The sequence below is a fragment of the Sorex fumeus genome, unplaced genomic scaffold (assembly GCF_029834395.1).
Source record: "Sorex fumeus unplaced genomic scaffold, SorFum_2.1 ptg000162l, whole genome shotgun sequence".
In the NCBI taxonomy this organism is placed as follows: Eukaryota; Metazoa; Chordata; class Mammalia; order Eulipotyphla; family Soricidae; genus Sorex; species Sorex fumeus.
In genome coordinates this window covers 1,003,798-1,027,463 of record NW_026606219.1, presented here as the reverse complement: position 1 = coordinate 1,027,463, position 23,666 = coordinate 1,003,798, and the positions used below count along the sequence as shown (strand labels likewise).

At 41.5% G+C, this 23,666-nt stretch overlaps 1 protein-coding gene across 1 annotated transcript in view; it reads right to left on the bottom strand.

Annotated features, from left to right (window-relative positions):
• Nucleotides 1-23,666, bottom strand: part of RP2 (RP2 activator of ARL3 GTPase) — a 69,828-nt gene that overhangs the window by 34,612 nt on the left and 11,550 nt on the right. The window contains exon 2 of the mRNA XM_056107345.1: nucleotides 1,699-2,364. Coding sequence (XP_055963320.1) covers nucleotides 1,699-2,364 — 666 coding nt within the window. The remainder of the gene's footprint in view (nucleotides 1-1,698; nucleotides 2,365-23,666) is intronic.

Sequence of the window (23,666 nt, the reverse complement as noted above, 5' to 3'; positions counted from 1 at the left end):
GGTGCTTGCCTTGCACATAGCCATCTGGGGTTCAACCCCAGGCACCACAAAAGGTCCCCCAAGCAGCACCAGGAGTGATCTAGGAGCACAGAGCCAAGAGAACACTCTGTGCACTCCCAAGTGTGTCCCCCTCAGCGCCCCCCAAAAGAATTCTTTTTACTAAGGGACCTTAGCGAGAGTATCCGCTCATAAACGCACATACTTTGCTGTTCCAGTTTTCACTTAGCTCTTCTACACTACCTCCCCTTTAGGGAAGTAGGGTAACGAGGCGGGGGAAAATAATGTGGAGGTTGCTCTCACAGTCACAAGGGGTCTAACGTTGTATTCCAAATGTCTTTCCTACCCTCTAACCAATTAAAACTCCAATATGCTTATCCACTAAATAACCACAAAAAGATACGACTTTACTATGTATTTAATAAAATCTATTTAATAAATTCATTGGAATTTAATAAATTCCACTGAATTTATTAACTAAAATAGAAATTCTCTGAGAACAGATAATTTTGTATATGTATCTCCATACCCAGCTTATTACTATATACTTTTTTGTTTGGGGGGTTACACTTGGTGATGCTGAGGGGTTACTCCTGGCTTTACACTCGGGAATCACTTCTGGCAGTGTTCAGGGGTGCTGCGGATCAGACCTGTGTTGGCTGAGTACAAGACAAGTGTCTTACTCTCTGTACATTATCATTCCAGCCCCACTATATTTCATTAGCTTTATGTTGACATCAATTATAAGATACATTTCAGATAAATAAAAATGTGAAAGCAGATGTGCTTCCTGTAAGCAATAAAGTGGTCACAGAGAATAACTTGTATATAATAAATGCTTAGGGCCTGAGTGAGTGTACAGCAGGTAGAAGCATTGGCCTTGCACATGGCTGACTAGGGTTCAATCCCTGGTACTCCACACAGTCTCCTAAGTCCATGAGGAGTGATCCCTGAGTACAGAGCCAGAAGAAAGCCCTGAGGACCGCTGAGAATAGCCTTCAAACAAAGAAGAAGGCTTAGTAAGTGTTCACTGAAATATACACACATATACACACACGTTTGTGTGTGCATGCGCGCACACTTTAAAGCCATGTCTGATGGTTCTGAGTGGTTAAACTTGGCTCTGTGCTTGGGGGACCACATGGTGCACTGGGTATTGAAACAGGGTAATTTCATGCAAAGCAAGTGCTTTATCTCTCTGGCCCCTGAACTATATTTTAAACACTATTTTTTACTGTATTTTTATGTAACATGGTTATGCAACTGATAACTTTTAGATTTTTGCTGTTAAATATTACTACACCTTTCACCACCATCAAAATGCCCAAGACCCTCTACCACCAACATCTTAATCAGTTTCTTTGCAAAAGTATTTTAGGGCCTAATCAACAGGTTTATAGGTAAATCTGTAGGGGAAATAGGATACTCACTTAAGGATTCTTTGTTTTGGTTTTATTTGGGGGCCACATCTTGTGAAGCTCAGGACGTACCTCAGGATAACCCCTGACAATGCCTGGGGAGCCATTTATGATGCCAGGGATTGAATTGAGGTTGCTTAAAGGCAAGGCAAGTGCCTTGCACTATCTCTCTGGTTTCTTGGATATATATCTTTAATACCCAATTTAAAAAGAATAAGGTTCTCAGCAAATGGCATGTTTCTATCTATGTGTAAGTCTGTTCCTCTGTTCTCTTTCTCCTTACCTCATCAATTAGTTTTCTAGCATTTGCGATGGTATAATCACCAGCAAACAACACCACCAAACACGATTCATCGCTACTCTTTGGTCTCTGACCCCGGGATACTGGAACAATACTCCTGTTGGCTTCTGTGGAAACACGAACAGTTTGGAGTTCTTCTGTAGTTGGTAGAGGGACATGGTCTTGAACAACAGCATCTTCTGGAAGAAGGCTAAAGTTGAGTTCTCCTGATACAGGTGTAAAGTCATGAATGTTACTCCAGTTGTTGTTGAAGATACTTAACCCTGCATCTTTGAACTGAAAAGCTAATTCAGGGTAGTACCATTGAAAACATCCAAACTTAATATTTGTGGAAGACTCAATAATGGGTTGAGTGGCGCAGCACAAAAAGACTTCCAATTTTCTACAATCCCGCAAACGAAACTGTTGGCAGGCTAATACACACTTACAATCTCGGCAATTCCGGAAAAACACACTGCCTTTCACAGGCCCCAGAAAAATAATGCAGTTAGTACAGTCATCAATAGTAATTGTAGCAGAGTGATCAAAAATATAGATATTACAGTTCTCACAGTCTTGTATAAGGAATTGCTGTCCTGCCACTTTCCCAGGTAAGCGACCCACTGTTTCATCCTTTAGTCCACTTAACATGAAGTCTTTTGGATCAACCTGTAGAGACGAAACACAGACATTAAGTGTATTAGATGGCAGTTACAATTATTTTGTTTGTTTTTGGTTTTGGGCTTCACTTGGGGCTGCTCAGGGCTAACTTCTGGCTATACGATCAGGGATCATTTCTGGTGGGCTCAAGGGACCAAATGGGATGTCAAGGATCAAACCTGGGTCAGCAATATGCAAAAAAGTGCCCTACCCGCCGTACCATTTCTTGCCCTGGCAGCCATAATTCTTTGTGCAAAATATACATCCCTATACCCCCTGACTGCAATACTCTAAGAAAATGAATAACATTTCTCATACCCCAATAAATAAATGAGGGGACAAAACACAGACGGTTACAGATTTAAAAAAAACATCGACGAAGTACAACATGAACACTGTTTGGGTCCTGTTTCAATCTATCAATTATGAAAACATTTTTGGAAACAATTAGAGAAAGTCATAGACACAGAACTGATATTAAGTTATATCAGCTGGACTGATATTAAGGAATATTTTGGCTTTAATCTTTTTTAACTTGTTAGTGGGTGGTGGGTCACAAACGGCTATACTCAGGGCTTCCTCCTGGCCCTGTGCTCTTGGCTCAATTCTGGCAGCATGTGGTGCCAGGGATCGAACTTGGGTCAGCTGCATGCAGGGCAGGCACTTAACCATATCTCTTGGGCCATCTGACCCTTTTTCTTGTGTTGATGTTTCACTTTCGGGCTGGTAAGATAGTGCACAGGAGTTAAGGTGCTTGTCTTGCATGCTGTTAACCCTAGTTTGATTCCATGAACCTCATGGATGCACCTCCAGCAACAACCCCCAAGCTCAGAACCATGAATAGACTCCACTGGCACCACTGAGTGTGACTCCCAAGCCTCCATAAGCAAACTACTTGCTGCACAAACTTCTGAAATTATGCCCGTTTCACAAACATACCCATATAGAAAGGTTTCTCTATCCTTTCAAAAATCGAACATGAGTCTTTGCTTCTAACTTTGATATTTTTAATATGTACAAGATGTCAGGACCTGCACCTACAAATTCTAATAAAACATTTACTGAGTCATTCTTATAATATAACTTTTCAAACTTCATTTCTCCCATCCCATTCTCAACTAAGGCTAACATAACCTTTTCAACAATATTCTTGGAATTTGACAGTTTTTCTTATCTCCTGCCCTCCTTCCATTCATTATTGTTATCATGATGACCGGAGGTTACAAGCATGCCTGAGCAGGGTGCTCACACATTTTAGGTATGATGCTTTCCAGGGGTTGCACACCTGTTATGGTGCTTGCACACTCACAAGGTGCTCAGCAAGAGTTGTACTCTCTTGGTTGTGGTGCTTGCACGTGTGCTCAATGGGGTGAACAGTGTTAGTTGAGATATGGAGGTTATGGCTGAGGTACTCAATAAGGGATGCTGTCATACTCAAATACATCAGGATTGCACTTCCTGGCCAAGATACTGGCATATTTTTAGCTGCAGTGCTCATGGGGGATTGCACTCCATTTTGTAGTTCTTACATATACCTGCCTGTAGTTCGGCCAGAAACTGCTTGCAGTCCTAGGGATTACAGACAACAGTTTTTTTTAAATGTAGTACTGCTATTTATTCAGCCACTGATTAGCTGATTGAATTGGGCATGAACTTCACTTTACTTTTTTTTCATTTTTTATAATTTTATTTATTGAATCACCATGACAGCAGTTACAAAGCTTTCGGGTTTAAGTCTTGGTCATACAATGAAACACCCATACCTTCACCAGTGCCCATTCTCCAAACCCTAAAACCCCAGTATACTCCCATTCCACATCCTCCTCCTACCTGTGGGGCAGATGATTTCCACATTACTCTGTCTCTACTTTGATTACATTCAATATTTTGACACCAGACCCACCATTATTATTTGGGATTTTACCCCAACACTCAGATCTGCTGAAAAGACAACCATAGACAATTTGTTTTCTATTTCTGGTTATGAATAACATATGGTTGTCGCGTGGCTGCAGTAGTGGCTGCGTGATTTTGAAATTCTGAAATTTTGACAATTAAATCTGGAGGGATTTCTGCAAAACCAGCTGGGTTCCAAGATTTGTTCCTGAGTCTCTTGGGTCATGGCCGTTAAGCAGCTTGTTCAGGAGCCAGAAAGGCCATTAGTGGGCAGTGACTCGGGGTCTTGTTGGGACAGGGAGGAAAGGGCCGGCTCCAGCCCTATCCCTTGAGGCCCCATGTGTCTCATCTCTGAGGGCACAAACCTGACTGTCCAATGGCCTCTGGAGGATGGTGGCCACAGAGCCGCCTAGGGGGAGCAGGTGGTGGGAAAGCACCCTTTCCCCCCTGGCATGGCCTGGAGACAGTAACCTACTGCTGGGTCTGGACACAAACAAAAAACACTGTCCTCCCACTGTTCATCGATTTGCTCGAGTGGGCCCAGTAACGTCTCCATTTTTTTGAGACTTCTTGTTACTGTGTTTGGCATTTTTTTGAGACTTCTTGTTACTGTGTTTGGCATATTGAATACATCACGGGTAGCTTGCCAGGCTTTGCTGTGACGGCGAGATACTCTCGGTAGCTTGCCCGGCTCTCCAAGAGGGGCAGAGGAATTGAACCCGGCTCGACCAGGCTGGCTGCGCACAAGGCAAACGTCCTACAACTGTGCTATCGCTCCAGCCCAGGTCTTTTCTGCCAAAAGCCACTGGGTTTCGAGATTTGTTTCTGAGTCTCTGAGATTATGGCCTTTAAGCAGCTTGATCAGGAGCCAGAGAGGCTGTTCATGGACAGTGACTCGGGGTCTCATTGGGACGGGGAGGAAAGGGCCAGCTCCACCCCTATCCCGTGAGGGCCCGCATGTCTTGTCACTGTGGGCCCAACCCTGACTGTCCAATGACCTCTGGCGGTCACTGAGCCGCCAAGGGGGAGCAGGTGGAAGGACAGCACCCTTTACCCCCTGGGGTGGCCCAGCAACAGTAACCTACTGCAGGGTCTGGTCGCTTTTCTGCCAAAAGCCACTGGGTTCTGAGATTTGTTTCTGAGCCTCCAGGATCATGGCCCTACAACAGCTTGATCAGGAGCCAGAGAGGCCATTCGTGGATGGAGATTTGGGGTCTTGTTGGGACGGGGAGGAAAGGGCCGGCTTCACCCCCATCTCGTGAGGCCCCGCGTGTCTTGTCACTGAGGGCCCAAACCTGACTGTACAGACAACAGTTTTCAGTCAACACAAACTTGGCCAAGAGCATTGATTCATTTGAATGCCTAACAACCTGAATCGGACATTTACATTTGAATAGATGTGGCTCACTGCCTGCAGTTTCTATCTTCGTTGTTTACGCACCAACATCTCTTTATGATGAAAGAGAAATAGAGAAGTTCTACATGGAGCTAGAGAAGTTCTATAAAGAAGACCACACCTTCTACAAGATCATTGTGGGTGATTTTAATGCCAAGATAGGACCGAGAAGATCAGCTGAAGAACTTCACATCGGGACCCATGGCCTAGTATGGAACGAACAGGGTGAGAGACTGTCTGAGTTCATCATGTCGACCAAGACCTTTCATGGTAACTCACAGTTCCAGAAGGCAGAATCTAAACGATGGACATGGGAGTCTCCCGGTGGACGATTCCACAACGAAATAGACCACATCATATTCAATCGACGGTTTTGCCTGACTGATGTCCCTGTTGACCCTATCGAATATGGTATAGCAATTCTGGAAGTACAGACAAAAATGGTTGTCTGTACTTTCAATGCACGTACACTAGCATCTGATGCATCCATCGAGGACCTGATGGTAAAAGCGCGAAAGATCAAGTACGACATTATTGGGCTGACCGAAACAAGAAGGCATAAATCACATCATGCTGTTTTCGACACTGGAGAAGAATTGTTCCTCGGAACATACCATAAAAGAGGCGTCGGAGGGAGTATGGTGCCGCCAGGAGGTCAATCTGTAATTGTGAGGTGAGTGCATTAGCAACCTTATGGAAACCTCAGACTTTCAGATACCTCCAAATTGCTGCTGTGCCTCTGGCCAGACCCCAAAAACTTGGGGCAAAGTTTACCAAGAAAGTAAACGGCCAAAAGTTAGGTATGTGGAAACACACCAACAAACCACCTCCAGCTCAGCTATATAATTGGAGGCGTGGTCTCTCTGGTTCCTGATCGAACTGCTTAATGGCCATGATCCCAGAGTCTCAGAAACGAATCTTGGAACCCAAAGGCTTTTGGCAGAAATGCGTCCTGTTCCTGCAGTAGGTTAATAGCGCTGGGCCACTCCAGGTGGGAATAGGTTTCGTGCCTTGGCCTGTTCCCCCTGGCAGCCTGGTGACCACTACCCTCCAGAGGCCACTGGACAGTCAGGTTTGGGCCTGCAGTGACGAGACATATGGGGCCTCACCACATGGGGATGGAGCCGACTTTCTCCGCATCCCAAGGAGACCCCCGAGTCGCTGACTACAAATGGCCTATCTGGCTCCTGATCAATCTGATTAATAGCCATGATACTGGAGATTCAGAAACAAATCTTGAAACCCAGCGGCTTTTGGCAGAAATGCATCTGGACTGCATACAAGGTGGCTGCCACCTCAGAGCGTACTGGAAAGCCAGGTATGAGCCGGCGGTGATGGGGCAACTGCAGTCTCATGAGAAGGAGGGCAGTATCGGCTCATCCTTCACGCCCTACTGAGGTCATGAGTTGCCCCCCACAAGCAGCTCTCTGGCATGGCCATGGCTCCAGAGGCAAAAGGACTTAGTCCAGAGCCCAGCAGCTTGCAGAAGAAAAGTGAATGGACCATGCATTAAACTACAGCGCCATGCCTCCCCAGGAGGGAAAGGGTGTTGCTCCCTTCCGCCTTTTTCCCCCCTGGCAGCAAGGTGGCCGCCGCCTCAGAGCTTATAGGAAAGCCAGGTATGAGCCAGAGGTGAAGGGGCAACTGCAGTCTCATGGGAAGGGGGGCGGTACCAGCACGTCCTTCACGCCCTCCCGAGATCATGAGTTACCCCCCACGAGCGGCTCTCCGGCACGGCCATAACACCAGACACACAGAAACCAATCTCGTAATTATCAGGCTCTTTGCAGAAATCCAAAATCGTGGCTGCGTGACATTATATGATTCTCATAACCAGCTATAGAAAACAAAATATTTCACAATGCCTTTTCAGCAATTCTGATTGTTTGGGGGCGAATTCTAAACAATAATGGTGCATCTTTTGTCGAAATAATGAATGTAATCAATGTAGAGAAGAGTTAAGTAGAAATCATCTGCCTCACAGGCATTTGGAGGGGTGGGAGGGGGGTATACTGGGGTTCTTGGTGGTGAAAAATGAGTACAGGTGAAGGGAAAGGTGTTTGATCATTGTGTGATCAAGACTTAAACATGAAAGCTTAGTAACTTTTCCCACAGTGATTCAATAAATTAATGTAAAAATAAAAAAATTTTAAATTAAGGTGGAGTTCATGCCCAATTGAATCAGCTAATCAGTGGCGGAATAAATAACAGTACTCCTACAAAAAAAGAAGAGGGGTCGGAGGCGTCGGTGTCCTTGTCAGCATGAACTTGGCCATGAGAATTGATTCATTCGAATGCCTAACAACCCGAATCGGACGTTTACATTTGAATATATGTGCCTCACTGCGACAGTTTCTATCTTTGTTGTCTAAGCACCAACATCCAATTATGATGAAGAAGAAATTGAGAAGTTCTACATGGAGCTGGAGAAGTTCTATAAAGAAGACCACACCTTCTACAAGATCATTGTGGGTGATTTTCATGCCAAGATAGGACTGAGAAGATCAGCCAAAGAACTCCACATCGGGACCCATGGCCTAGAACAGAATGAACAGGATGAGAGACTCTCTGAGTTCATCATGTCAATCAAGATCATCCTATGGTAACTCAAGGTTCCAGAAAGCCGAATCTAAACTGTGGACATGGGAGTCTCCCTGTGGACAGTTCCACAACAAAATAGACCACATCATATTCAATCGACGGTTTTGCCAGACCAATGTCGCTGTTGTCCCAAAATTCCAAACGGGATCAGACCACTGTCTCCTTTGTGTAAAATTCTACTTCACAGAGCGGGGAGAAAAGGCTTCAAAGTTTAAGAAGAGAACTCCCCAAATGACCACCAACTGGGAGCTTTTTGGCACTATCACTGCAACATGGGAAGATACCGTTGTTGACAACATTGATGAGGAATACGATCGACTGGTTCAGCACCTCCATTATTGTGCGAGGAATGGCAAGAGAGAGATAGCCACAAAGAAACACCTATCTTTGAAAACTCTTGAGCTTATTTTCCAACGTGGTTTGGCGTATGCTTCAGGCAACCGTAAGCGAACGTCCGAGCTCGCAAAGCAGTGCAGAGATGCGATCAAGGAAGACCTCAAAGAGAGAAAAGCAGAAGTGCTGGTAGATGCGGCAGAAGCCAGGAAAAGCATTTGTAATGCCTGCCTGTCCTTCGCCAACTATAAGACCAAGATGACTGCCCTCTGACATCCTGATGGATATATCCCATCTTCCAGAAGGGCAATGGAGAAGATTATCCATGACTTCTACTCAGATCTCTTCGATAGCCATGTACACCTGCCCATATACCAAATTCCACAGGATGGATATATCGTTCCCACTGTTCTCCCTTCTGAAATCCAACACGCCATTTCATCAGTTAAGAAACGAACAGGACCCGGCCCAGACAAGGTCAGACCTGAACACCTGAAGAACCTGCCATCAGTACTCATCAATACGCTGGCTCAGCCTTCACATGCTACCTGTCTGAATGCAAGGTTCCGTCCCAATCGAAAACCAGCAGGACTGTACTACTGTACAAGAAGGAAGATATCCACGACATTGGCAACTATCGCCCAATCTGCCTATTGTCTGTCATCTACAAGCTGTTCACTTGAGTCATCCTGAATAAGATTGGCAGAACACTAGGTGAAGGACAACCATGCGAGCAAGCCGGGTTCCACAAAGGATTCAGCACCATCGACCATATCCACACAATAACCAAACTCATTGAGGTTTCTCGGGAGTTCAAGATGCCACTCTGTCTAACGTTCATTGATTTAAAGAAGGCCTTTGATTCTGTTGAGATGGAAGCGGTCATTGAAGCCCTAGCCAATCAGGGCATTCAAACTCAATACATCAGGATCCTCCGTGAGCTGTATTACGGATACACTACCAGGATCTCACCATTCTACAAAGAAGTAATCATCGATGTCAAGAGAGGGGTTCAGCAGGGTGATACCATTTCACCGAAACTTTTCAGTGCCACCCTCGAGAACATCATGCAATGACTGGAATGCGAAGGAATGGGAGTGAAGATACATGGTCGGCAACTACACCACCTCCGCTTTGCTGATGACATTGTTCTAATAACACCAAACATTAGCCAAGCAGCACAAATGCTGGCTGACTTCGACCGTGAGTGTGGAAACGTCAGACTATAGCTGAATCTCACAAAGACAATGTTTATGAGAAACAGCCTTGTTCCTGACGCTCCATTTGCTCTCAACAGAAGGACCATCTCCGAATGCAACAGTTATGTATACCTAGGTCGAGAAGTCAACATGATGAATGACCTGGCACCTGAGTTGCGCAGGAGGAAGAGAGCGGCCTGGAACTCCTTCAAGAGCATTGAAGAAATAGCTAAGATGACGGAAAAACCTCCGGCTCCAGGCACATCTCTTGGATTCCACTGTTCTTCCTGCATTAACATATTCCTCAGAGACCTGGGCCCTACAAAAACTGGATGAGAACACTATTCGGGTCTCCCAAAGAGGAATCGAAAGAGTTATGCTTGGAGTATCACGTTTCACTCAAATGAGAGAAATAATACAGAGTTCCAACCTCCGTCGACAGTCAAGAATCAGGGATGCTGTCTCGTTTGCCACAGTGTCAAAAATCAGATGGGCTGGACACGTAATGAGATTTGGATACGACCGCTGGACTAGAGCCATTACCGACTGGATTCCACAGGACGTCAAAAGATCGATTGGCCGCTACCTACCAGATGGTCAGACTTCTTCATCAAGATCCTGAACAATCGGTTTGAGGCTCTTCGTGTTCCTAGAATGAACAGACACCATTGGGCTACACTAGCACGCAACAGGGACAAATGGAGACGTTACTGGTGCCTGCTCAAGCAAATCGATGATTAACGGGAAGTCAAGTGATCACGTGATGAGGCTCCCATAGCCATCCCACTGGAATCTGCACCAGGCTGTTTCACTCGGGGCACCCCAGAGGGGGGCGGGTGAGAGCCCTCCCTGCCCCAAGGGACCCAACTCCGGCAGCCGAAAACCTCAACAACCATACTGCCCCCATGCTCAAGGCTGCTCCTCACATGCTCGGGTCGAGCCTCACATATGAATGAACATATTCCACACATTATAAGACACTCCCTACCCATTCTCCATAATTAGCACACCGTATTTGATGGGGTTCAGACAGTAGGCAACAAATCATAGAGGGAAATATATATATATACATATATACATATTTTCTCTCTCTCACACACACACACATATATATACACACCGAAGTGCACATCATCCAAACTTTAACAACATGTTAGTGATATCCTACAGAATGTCTTAATGGCTCCTGCCAAAATAGAACAATCTTCACACTGTTTCCTATATGAACACATTTTTGTAAGCATGTTCAGCCATTCTTCATAACAGATACTACAAAATATGTTATTTTTGTTATTTTGGGACAGGAATTGGGGCTTGGGATGGAAGCATTCCGAATTTGGTGGTAGGATTGGTATTTGAATATTAAATGTGATAAAATATTGTGAACTAACTTATAAAATAAAAAAATTTAAAAAACTTACATACCTTGCCTACTATACTAGCTCTTAAAACCCTGACATTTAAAAACATTTTAACTTATTTTTGAAAACACAGTCACTGAAAAGCCATTTGAAAATTAATTTTGAATCTACTTACACTGTTTTATCTCTCTGTGACTATAAAATTTTGGGCAAAACTATTCATGTATCAAAACCAGGATCTCATCAATACAGTATACAAAAATATAATTGTTTACAAAGGGTAATTTTATCATCTATCTGATCTGAGTTCTGATCTTCATCAACGCTCAAGAATCAGGGACGCTGTCTCATTTGCCAAGACATCAAAAATCAGATGGGCTGGACACGTAATGAGGTTTACAGATAACCGCTGGACTAGAGCCATTACTGATTGGATTCCACGGGACATCAAAAGATCACGTGGACGCCCACCTACAAGATGGTCAGACTTCTTCGTCAAGACCCTAAATGATCGGTTTGAGGCTCTGCATGTTCCTAAAACGAACAGATACTATTGGGCTACACTAGCACGCAACCGGGATGAATGGAGACGTTACTGGCACCCGCTCGAATAAATCGATGAATAACGGGGATTAAGTGATTAAAAGTGAAGTGAATTTTATCATCGGAATCATTAGCAAACTAGTTTAAGTGATTTATTCAGTATTGCATAATAATTATATAGTCTGACATAATATGCTAGGATAATGATGTGTAGCAAAAGACAATAAGAGAAATACTTATATTAATTTTATTTTAGTGAATTAACATAAATTTAGATAAAATTTAGAGAAATATGAGAGGAGAGGGCTTATATGCTTGTGAGAGAACACAGCCTTCTCCAGGGAGAAAAAACCAAGAGTACACATCTTAGATCAAATCTTATTTTAGTCTCAATTCTTTCACTTCTGAGTAACAAGATCTTGAAAAAGGGACTTTAACTTTCTATATTTTCAGTTATTTAACCAACATTTCAACCCCCAATATGAGCCAGACACCATTTCAGGCTTAAAATGAGGATGTCTTACTCTTTCCATAAAAGAAATAAGCCACTAAGCAAAACAGACAATTGAACAAAAAGCCTGTATTTGTAATAAGAAATGTTCAGAATTGTCTGGAAAATAAAAATGGATGCATGGAGGAAGGAGAGTAAGACTTCTTGTACAACGTGAGAAAAAATAAGCTGGAGTTTACCTGATTAAAGAGATGAGAGGAAACGAACCCTGTTTACCACACCCAGCAAAAGTTAAAGACTAGATTAAATCTATTTTTTTTAATGGGAGGCCTCCCAAGCAGTGCTTAGGGGGCCTGGTGGCCACTGCTGTGATATTCAGCCAACTGGGTCAAACTGGCTTGAGCCTGAGGATGCAATGCTGCTTGAGTCCTGCAGTGATGGGGATCACCAGGGCCACCTTGGCAATGTTTTGGAGGGGCGTTCTGGCACCAGTGATTAAACTGGATCCTGTGCATGCAAAGTATGAGCCCCTGACCTCTATGCTATCTTCCTAGCTCCAGGAAAATATTTTTCCCGTGGCCTGGGGGCAGTAAGGATGACCTCAGCATACTTGGCATGGAACTCATTCTACCCTGGGCATGTTAGGAACATTTTCTACCCTGAGCCCTTTCTCACCAGGGAACTCTGATAGCAGGGCTGGCAAGATCACTTCAGTGCGTGTGGGCAGCACTGGAGTTTGAACTCACTGACTTGTGCTTGTTGAGCAATTCTTTTAAATTACTCAGCCCTCTTCTGGTCTTTTCTCACCAGGTATGTCTTGATCACAGCACATGGTGTATGGTTACCAACAGGGTTTGAACTCATGGCATTGTGTTTGCCTTAAATGCTTGAGCCATATTTCAGGTCCCTAAAGTAAAACCTTCAGGGGTTATCGGGAAAGTAAAAGTGGATTGTTATTACAAGTCCTGGAATGGGAATAGATGAAGCTACAGCAGGAGGCAGGGACCGTATTATTAAGCTTTGAAATTATTCAGAGGCAATATGGGATCACAGAGGATTTAAATAAGCAAAATTTATTTTAGAAAGATTACTCTGGTAAGGATAAGGAAAAAAGGAAACATGGAACATGGACCTCAGATGCTATCAAAATTGTCCAGAAAGGACTTACCTAGAGCAATTGTTGGAGGATAAGAAGAGGGTCGAATTTGAGAAATATTGAGGAAAAGACTTGGCCAATTTGGTTATTCAATGTAGATAAGAAGTTAGGGTCAAAATTATTCCTAATTCTCTACTCAAGTTTTTCTCAACTTTGTGAGGTCCACAATCCACAATGGTATGTTATTTTTGCTATGTTTTGGGGCCCATGTCTCGCAGTGCTTAGGGCTTACTCCTGTCTCTGAGCTCATGGATCACTCCTCATGGGCTTTTACATGGGGTCCCGGAGATTGAATTCAGGTCAGCCATATGCAAGACAAATGCCCAACTGACTGTACTAGTGCTCTACACTCATATTAGTATATTATTCAACCCAGCGCATCACACATACATGAGTATTTCTACAAGAATACATACCAATGCGAGTTTTAGAAAAGAATACTTTTGTGTTACGCCTCCTACTGTTTTCTATTATCCCCACCCATGGGTTTGAAAGAAACAGTGCTCTAATTTATGTCTTTGGGACTGGTAGTGCCACATACACAAAAAGGAAATGCAGGTATAAGAAGAGATGTTAAAGCAATTTCAGTTTTAGCATTTTACAGGTGATTCACATATCGAAAGGTACAGTGTTCCAGTTTGGTTTCTATCAAGATGCTGAGCTAGCATGGTTAGGGGCTCCCAGTGCCCAAGATCAATGCTCCCACCCACTCAAGGGACCAAATAAGGAAAATGCCAAGAAAAGGGAAAACAGAGGAATCCCTGGATAGAGTTTGGGAGCATACAATAGAAAATGAATGTCTAGAAGAGATAGTACAGTAGGAGAAAGGGAATCTCTGCGATTTTTGCTCATTTCTTGTCCCTCTCAGATCTTGAGACAATAGTGCTTCCCCTACACCTGTTGAGACACAATCCTCTGGTCTGGACTTGGTGGGTGAAGTAAATGTAGGTCAGGGCCAAAACACTGTGCTGATGAAAACCTGGGAAAGCAAGGGGAAGTAACTATGTCAGTTCTCATGATCTCTCCAAACCTTCAGAACAGATGAACAGATGAACAGATGAACTACCTTAAAATCTAAGGTAGTCAACTCCTGTGCCTGCTAGAGCACATTCTCAAGGGCTTCTCAGAGCCCACAATTCCTTCACTTAAAAAAAGAAAACAAAAACCTAAGAATGCTCTGCAACTGCTGCTTATCTCAACCATTGCTTGATTAAGTAGACCAAAAACTAAAATCAGTAAGTATCTAGAAACTCTGAAACACACAAGCTTGAGTTCCACATGCAATAAGTTGAGTATGCTCACATTTGTCTTAAGCATACATTAAATACTGTTTTTAACAGGTAGGGTGTTTGCCTTGCATGTGGCCAACCCGGCCGACCCGGGTTCAATTCTTCTGCCCCTCTCCGAGAGCCCGGCAAGCTACCAAGAGTATCTCACCCGCACGGCAAAGCCTGGCAAGCTACCTGTGACATGTTTGATATGCCAAACACAGTAACTGCAAGTCTCACAATGGAGATGTTACTGGGCCCGCTCGAGCAAATCAATGAACAACGGGAGGACAGTGGACAGTGGATAAAAACTAGCCCAGCATTTCTCAATCCAGGGCCATATGGTCCTTGTGGGCCTCAGGATATTGCAAGGGAGGCATGGGTGAAAATCACATGAATGAGGGGCCACAGCACCAGACTAGTAGGCTAACTGGTAGATAGGTGGACTATAGGAAGGAAACAAGGTCAGAAAGAGGTCATGGTCAGAAAAGGGTTGAGAAACAACTTTTTTAAATGTCCTAGAGAAGAATGTGTATTCAGCTTTCTGAGGATGAAATGTCCTGTATATACCTACTAAAGCCCCTCAGATGAAGTATGTCCTTGCTAAGCTTGAGTCTGGTTGTAACCCAAACATGAAAGCTTGTAACTGTCTCACAGTTATTCAATAAAATTAAAATAATAAATAACAAAATATCCCATCCTGAAAAAAAAGTACTAGACCATAAATTCTCAACAAATTTTAAGTAATGTCACAAACCTTGATATGAGACAACAGGCAATTAAGTTAGAAGATCATAACAAAATATATTTGAGAAATTCTACCCTATTGAAAACCTAAAAATAAAGTACTGCTAAATAACTCATGAGTTAAGAAGAAAACAGGGGTTGAAACAATAGTGTAGCAGACAAAGCATTTGCCTTGCACACAGCTGACCAAAGTTTGATCTCCAACACCCTATATGGTCCCCTGAGAAATTCTAGGAATAATTCCTGAGTGCAAACTCAGGAGTAAGCCCTGAGTACCACCAATTGTGACCAAGAAAAAAAAGAAGAAATCATAATAAAAATTTTTTAAAAACCTTGGATTTAAATGTTAAAGTATCACATATGGAATGCAGCAAAAAAAATGGGGCTTTAAGGAAAATTTATAGCCTTAAATTTTTACAATAAAAAAACATGAAAAAAAACAATGAGTTAAATGCCCAGCTTAAGAAATTAGACAAGCAATAGAATAACCCTACAGACAGTAGAAAAATATTTAACAATAGCAGACATAAGTAATTTAGAGGTATTGGAGATTTTTTTTTTTGCTTTTTGGGTCACACCCGGTGGTGCTCAGGGGTTACTCCTGACTCTGCACTCAGGGTCGGCCACGTGCAAGGCAAATGCCCTACCCGCTATTCTATAGCTCCAGCCCCAGGATTGGATATATTTTAGAGTGGCCAAGGTATATGCCTTGCATGCAGCCAACCTGGGTTCAATTCTTGGCAACATATATAGTCTACCAAATACAGCCAAGAGTGATTTCTGATCACAGAGCCAGGTATAAAACCAGAGCACCATTGAATATGCCCCAAACCCCACCAAGTGATCTAAATGATTTAAGAAATCAAATTTACAAAAGAATATATCAGCATATGGGCCAGGGAGATACTGCAGCTGGTAGAGTGCTTGCCTAGCATGGGGTCGACCTGGGTTTGGGGGTCGACCTGGGTTTGGTCCCTGGTATCACATATATGTCCCCGAACATGCCAGGAGTGATTCCTGAGTACAAACCAGAAGTAACTGCTGAGCACTTACTAAGAGTAGCTCAAAAACAAACAATCAAAACAACACTAAAAGAAAACAAAGTCAAATATAGACTTAAAAATAACTAATAAATGAACTATTGTGAAAAACTTTATAAAAATTAAATTAGAAAAACAACTAATAGACAAATTTCTGGCAAAAATGATCAAGAAAACAAAAACAAACAATATGAATAAAAATTGACTATAACTATAAAGGTCGAAAAGAATGTAATCTATAATATACCAACAATATTAAAGAGGTTTTTGTCTATGAAATGAATAAATCTGTTAAAAGATAACTTATTATAATTCATAAAATTTAAATTTAAATGCAATTACTATTAAAAAAGAAGCATGGATCAAAATGTTTCCACAAAGAAAACATTAAGCTTTACTAATAGCCTATATATATGTATATATATGTAAAATGCTTACAAAGCTCAACAGCAAAAATACTAATAACCACATTAAAAATGGGAAGAGGAAAAGAAGACAATTCCCTGAAGAGGACATATGGATGGTCAATGTGGATATGACAAAGTATTCATTGACACTTATTATTAGGGCAATACAAATTAAAACAAATATTAAGGATCATATCACTCTTGTGAGAATAGTTAGGTTGGTGGGAATGTGGTAAAAAAAAAAGGAACTCTCATTCCTGTTGGTGGGAATCTTATCTGGTTTATTCTCTCTGGGAAACTGTGGTGATTCTTCAAAACAATACAGAACTGAGATTACCAAGAGGGGAGTTGAAGGTAGATGGAAGGGGTCCATAGGTCATTTGTGGAAGGTAGATGGTAGATGTGATATTATGACACTATGCATAATGCTCTATCATGAACAGTATTGTAAATCACAGTGCCTCAAAAAATTTGAAAAAAAAAAATAAAGACAGTAAACTTGAAAGCAAAATGTAGCACTGTAGCACGGTCCTCCCATTCATCGATTTGCTCAAGCGGGCACGAGTTATGTCTCACAACAAATTGTGAGACTTGTTGTTATTGTTTTTGGCATATAGAATATGTCATGGGTAGCTTGCCAGGCTTTGCTGTGCGGGTGAGATACTCTTCATAGCTTGCTGGGCTCTCCGAGAGAGGCGGAGGAATCGAACCTGGGTTGGCCATGTGCAAGGCAAACACCCTACCTACTGTGCTATAGCTCCAGCCCTGAAAGCAAAATAGATTAAAAAAAGATCATGAGAACTCCTAAAAATAGTAAGAACAGAAGTCCTATATGACTCAGTGATTCTACTTCCCAAACACAAAACACTCATTCAAAAAGATATCTGTACACATATGTTCATCACAGTGCTTAGCACAAAAGCCAGATATGGGAACAACACAAATGTTCAATGATAGATGAATGGATAAAGAAACTGTGATATACACAATGAAATACTATGCAGTCATAGAAAAAGATAAAATCATGTAGTTTGCTACAACATGGATGGAACTGGAGGGTATCATGTTAAGTGAAAGAAGTCAGAGGGAGAAAGGCAAATATGAGATGATCTCACTAATTTGTGGTATACAGAGTAATAAAACATGGTACTAAACAGTATCAAATGATAACAAACCTTTTACTCTGTACTACACAAGTGAGTATACCAGGTACAAGGGAGGGGAGATGCTGAGACAGACTGAAGGTGGCATGGAGACATTGCTAGAGCTTGTTAGGCACTTTGGTGTTGGTAAGGTATAGTAATTGTGTACATCAAAGTCATAAACATTGACATGATTGCAAACATGTGACCCAAGCTATAATTCATTGAAAAATTAGACCCTAATGCTTTTATAAGCAGATCCAATTTTATTTATCCCAGTTTTATGCAAAGCCTTAAAGACAACAGGAAAATAAGGAGCTGTTTTAACTCATGCTATGACTCTACCTAGTAGGTTCCTGTTATTACAGGCAAAAACATCAACAAAGAAAATGTTATATACATGCAGAGAGAAAAAAACAAATTAAAAGAAAAGGAAAAGAAAGAACAGGGGCCAGAGAGTTAGCCCAAGTGTTAGAGGCCCTGAATTTAATCTGTGTCACAATATGACTTGCCCCCCACCCCACCAAAACTGCCAAATGTAGCCCTGGTAGCAACCGAGTACAGCACATTTGGCATAAGCATCACAGGGAGGAGCCCCAGTCCTTCTCCTATGGCACCCCAGCTCTGATAAGTGGGACCTTGTAGAAAATGGAAAAGAAAATCCAACTTGATTGGACTTTTCCTAGATTGTGTAAATCTGATAGTATTAGAAAAACTCTCAGTGTAAGCTACCACTATTTTATTTATTTATTTATTTTCTTTTTGGGTCACACCCGGCGATGCACAGGGGTTACTCCTGGCTCTGCACTCAGGAGTTACTCCTGGCGGTGCTCAGGGGACCATATGGGATGCTGGGAATTGAACCCGGGTCGGCCGCGTGCAAGGCAAATGCCCTACCCACTGTGCTATCTCTCCAGCCCTACCACTATTTTAATATCAACAGACATGTTACTCCTGACCCCTACTGATGCTCTGATTCTCCTTTTCCCGTAAGTTTTTCTTAGTTTTACTTCTTCACCTATTAAAACTGTTTCTCTAAAGCTGTCCAGATTCCTTTGACCAAAATATTGCTCTCCCTTTTTGGAATATCTATATTACACTAAATTTCCTACTGTATTATAAATGTTGGAATGGAATCCTCTTGTAACCTATCTATTTAAAATGAACTTTCTCTCACACACACTACCTCTTTATCCTTTATTTTTATTCTTTGGTTAAAGCTTCCTTTAAACATTGTATGTAAGAATTACATTTATCTTCTTTCTCCTAAGGGCGCTCCATTAGAACAGTAAGTCCATAAGAGAGGAACTATCTGTTTTGTTCACCCCCATTACCCCTAGCATCTAGAATAGAATAGTGCCTGGCAGTACAAAGTGGCTCCATATAAACTTGTGGAGTCCCTTTTAGCTACTTGATCTTGATCTGTTTCACTGTACCTACAGTAAAACAAACCTTAATCAATGTCAGAGGTAATTGAGTCTGACAAGTCATATGCTTGTCCATACCTACTCCATCTATCTCCAAAAGAAAGACTCTTGATATTGATCAGGACCAAAATAGTATTTTTAAGGACATTCAGTTTGGTCACTGTTCAAGTTGGCCAGTTTCTGAGGAGGAAGATAAAATACTTTAAACATAAAGTCAGGCAGAGGCATTTCCCTTAATGCTAATCCTGGTTCCCTACTTTCTATGTTCTCTTTTTCTCCCATACTTGCTATAAAAGGAAGCTTAAGTTGCTTTCCATTTGAAAGACCCAATGGAAGGGGATGGTAATGTGGCCATAGGAACTTGGTCTAGCTTAGGCCTGCCTTAAAGTGAGAAGCGTGAACATGCAAAAGTGATTTAAGTTCATTCTGCTTTAGGTATCAAGGAGAATAAAAACATGTTTCCTCAACTTGTCCTCTTGGCAGCAATCCACCTCCCACAATGGGGGTGGGAAAATCAAAAGTGCCATGAATAGATGTAGGGAAAAGGAGTCCAAGACTTGGTCTGTCACTACCAAGGCATCAAACTCAGTGGAGAAGAGGAATCTTCAACCTTCAGGTTATGGTTGATCTCACTTACTGAAAAAAACGCCTTAAAACATTTATATAAAATTTTGTGCATAGCGTACACATCAAGCGAATGTTCTCCCTTGAACATATATCTCACTTGCTTGTCTTTATATGTTTCTTTGCTTGCCTATTTCCACTCTGGAGAAGCCTATGTTCTCTTTGGAACACCTACTTCTTTAATTCTCTGCCCTCACATCTTTCTAAATAAGTTTCTAAATAAGTTTCAGTAACAACTACTATCTTGCTTCACACACAAAATTGTGCCTATTTTCCTGGGGGGTACAAGATTCTGCCAAATTATCTTTGCTAAATAGATAAATACCAAGTTCAAACATTAGTAAGCTTTTTTAAATCTGAGAATTAAATAGATAAATTTGTATAAAGACTGAAAAGCAGCAGTGCTAGTAATTGTTAAAGGGACTTGACTAATTTTCCCTGGGAATAATAATATATGACATATAACACTAACAGATTTTCAACTATATTTATAATTATTTGGTAGATTAATATAGTTATGACTTGTTATGCAGAAAGAAAATCTAGTCTTAACTTTAAAATTACTGAGTTGTTACCACAGTTTGTTTGAGCTGTACTATGAACTGAATATTTTTGTATTCCCCATATTTGTATATTGAAGGCTTAACCCCCCAATATGATGGTATATGGAGGTGGGATCTTTTGGAAGTAATTACCTTTAAATGAAATCATGAGAGTGGGGTCCTCATAACAGGACCAGTGTCCATAAGAATGAATCTCTCTTGCTGGTTTTATCAATGATTCCTTTCCTTCTTCTCCTTCCCCTCCTCTATATGCACACTAATGAAACACTATGTGAGTACAAAGCAAGATGTCAGCTGACAACAAGCCAGGAAGTAAAATCTTCCCATATGTAGGGTGCAATCACCCGTGCCCTAGAAGTTAGCTCTAGGACACTGCAACTATTTCCAAATCTCTGCACTAACAGATGACCAAACTCTAATATGACTCTAGGAGTACAAGGTTATATCCCTAGAAAAATATACCTCAGCTACCTACAATTAAAATGCTTGCCTGAAAAAGCCAACTCCCAGAGAAAAGTTTAATATTTGTTTTAGTAAAAGCCTGTTAATAAGGCTCTGACCTCCCTTAGACCATTTACTTAAAAGGACATAACACTCCAAATATATATCTCTTAAAACTCAGAATTATCTTTCTCAAGGACATGATCCAATCCTTTGAAATGTAATCCTCAGGAAGGATAAGACATCTGTCTCACAATCCCTTTGGGGGACAATAATCCTATCAGTGGTAACAGCCAACTAATAAACACAATTAGTCTAATAGCATGTATACATGTCAAATTTGCAATTCTGTCAATTTTGTTTTGTTTTATGGCTACATCTGGCAAGATTCAGGGCATACTTTTGGCTTAGTGCACAGGGATCACTCCTGGCAATGCACTGGGGAACATATGTGGGGCCATATACCTAACCTAATCAGGGTTAGCCTGTGCAAGGATAACACCTTATTCACTATACTCTCTGGCCCTGAGATTTTTTTTTTGGTTTTTGGACCACACTCAAAATGCTCAGGGGTTACTCCTGGCTCTGAACTTAGGAATTACTCTTGGTAGTACTTGGAGGACCATATGGGATGCCGGGGATCAAACCCAGATTTGTATGTGCAAGGAGAGCACCTTACCCATTGTACTATTGCTCCAGTCCTCTGCCCTGAGATTTTGAAACTTCTATGACAATACTAAGTCCCATTCATTTTCCATTGAAGTGACCAAACTTAATTTACAGAGGTTGGAATAAAATTCAGCTCTTTCTCCTATTGTCAATAGTTACTGAATAAAATCTGTTCTTGCTGCTTCATGTCTGACTATATTTATCCTTGGCATCAGATGCTTGATATGCTGGTACTTTGATCTTGGATTTCCCAGTCTATGCTGTTCTGTTATGGCAACCATTTTAGTCTGCTCATGCTGCTATAATACCATAGAACGTGTGACTTAAACAACAGAAATTCATTTCTTGCAGATTTGTAGGCTGGGAAGTTCATGATCATTGTGCCATTGTGGATTAGTTTCTGGCTGATTTCTTTTCCTACTTTCTGATAGCTGCCCTCATACTAGTTCCTTGATGACATTTCCTGCATAGTGCAGAATAGCTATCTAATGTTTTTTCATATAAAGGCACTAATCCTGTGAGACCAGGAGCCCTACTCTCATGACCTCATTCAATTTTAATTACAGATTTATCTCTTTAACTCAAAGTAGAACATCCCTATTTAGTATGATCTGAAGGGTTATTTTTTATCTGAGAATATGAAAATTTTTTCCATACAAATAATTGTTAGAACATTTCCAGACTCAAAAACTAACCTACCAAATCATACCAAATAGGAACATTTTGTTTTGGGGTCACTTGATCACTTGATCCCCCATTATTCATTGATTTACTCGAGCGGGTGCCAGTAACGTCTCCATCCCTGTTGCGTGCTAGCGTGGCCTCATGGCATCTGTTCGTTCTAGGAACATGCAGAGCCTCAAACCGATCATTCAGGGTCTTGACGAAGAAGTCTGACCATCTTGTAGGTGGGCATCCATGCGATCTTTTGATGTCCCGTGGAATCCATTCAGTAATGGCTCTAGTCCAGAGGTTGTCTGTAAACCTCATTACGTGTCCAGCCCATCTGATTTTTGATGCCTTGGCAAATGAGACAGCGTCCCTGATTCTTGAGTGTTGACGGAGATCAAAACTCTGGATTCTATCTCTCATTTGAGTGAAGTGTGATATTCCAAGCATATCTCTTTCGATTCCTCTTTGAGAGACCCAAATAGCATTCTCATCCTGTTTTCGTAGGGCCCAGGTCTCTGAGACATATGTTAATGCAGGAAGAACAGTGGAATCGAAGAGATGTGCTCATAGCTGGAGGTTCTTTGTCCTCTTAGTTATTTCTTCAATGCTCTTGAAGGCATTCCAAGCCAACTCTCTTCCTCCTGCGTAACTCAGGTGCCAGGTCATTCATCATGTTGATTTCTCGACCTAGGGTCGAGAAATTTTGTTTTGGGGTACTGAGGAAAATTTGTACTTCTTTAAAGACCTCATTGCTAAATATCTTTTCACTGAGAGTTGGGATTTCAATTTTTTAATCTGGGACATCAGTAATAGTGACCAACATCGAGAAGTTAGATGTAATTCACCAATTTTCTAAGTATCTTCTATGTATATCTCAGTTCTCCTGGTTCATGGAGAGTAGTTCTATAATATTAAATTCTTTTGACTGTCAATGTGGTATACTTAGAAGGGATTTTGGGTTTATGTTGCTATACTTTCTCAACAATTCCTTCAAGTTCTTTGTATCAAGTTTTTAATACAAGAAGTATTAACAACCAGAAGTTTAATACAATGATAGTTTTTGCAAATTTGCTCATTCTCAAAGAAAGTACCCAGGACAGAAAAAAATTCATTTGAAAGTACATATGCACACCACTATTCATTGCAGCACTCAGTACAATAGATAAAATTTGGAATCAACCTAGATGTCCAACAACAAGTAAGTAGATCATAAAGATGTGGAAATCATGAAGATCTAGTATATATACATAGTGGAATACTACACAGCTGTTAGGAATGATGAAATCATGTAATTCATGGCAATATGAATGGAACTGACATCACATTAAATGAAGCCAGAAGAAGGATAAACACAGGATGATATCACTCATATTTG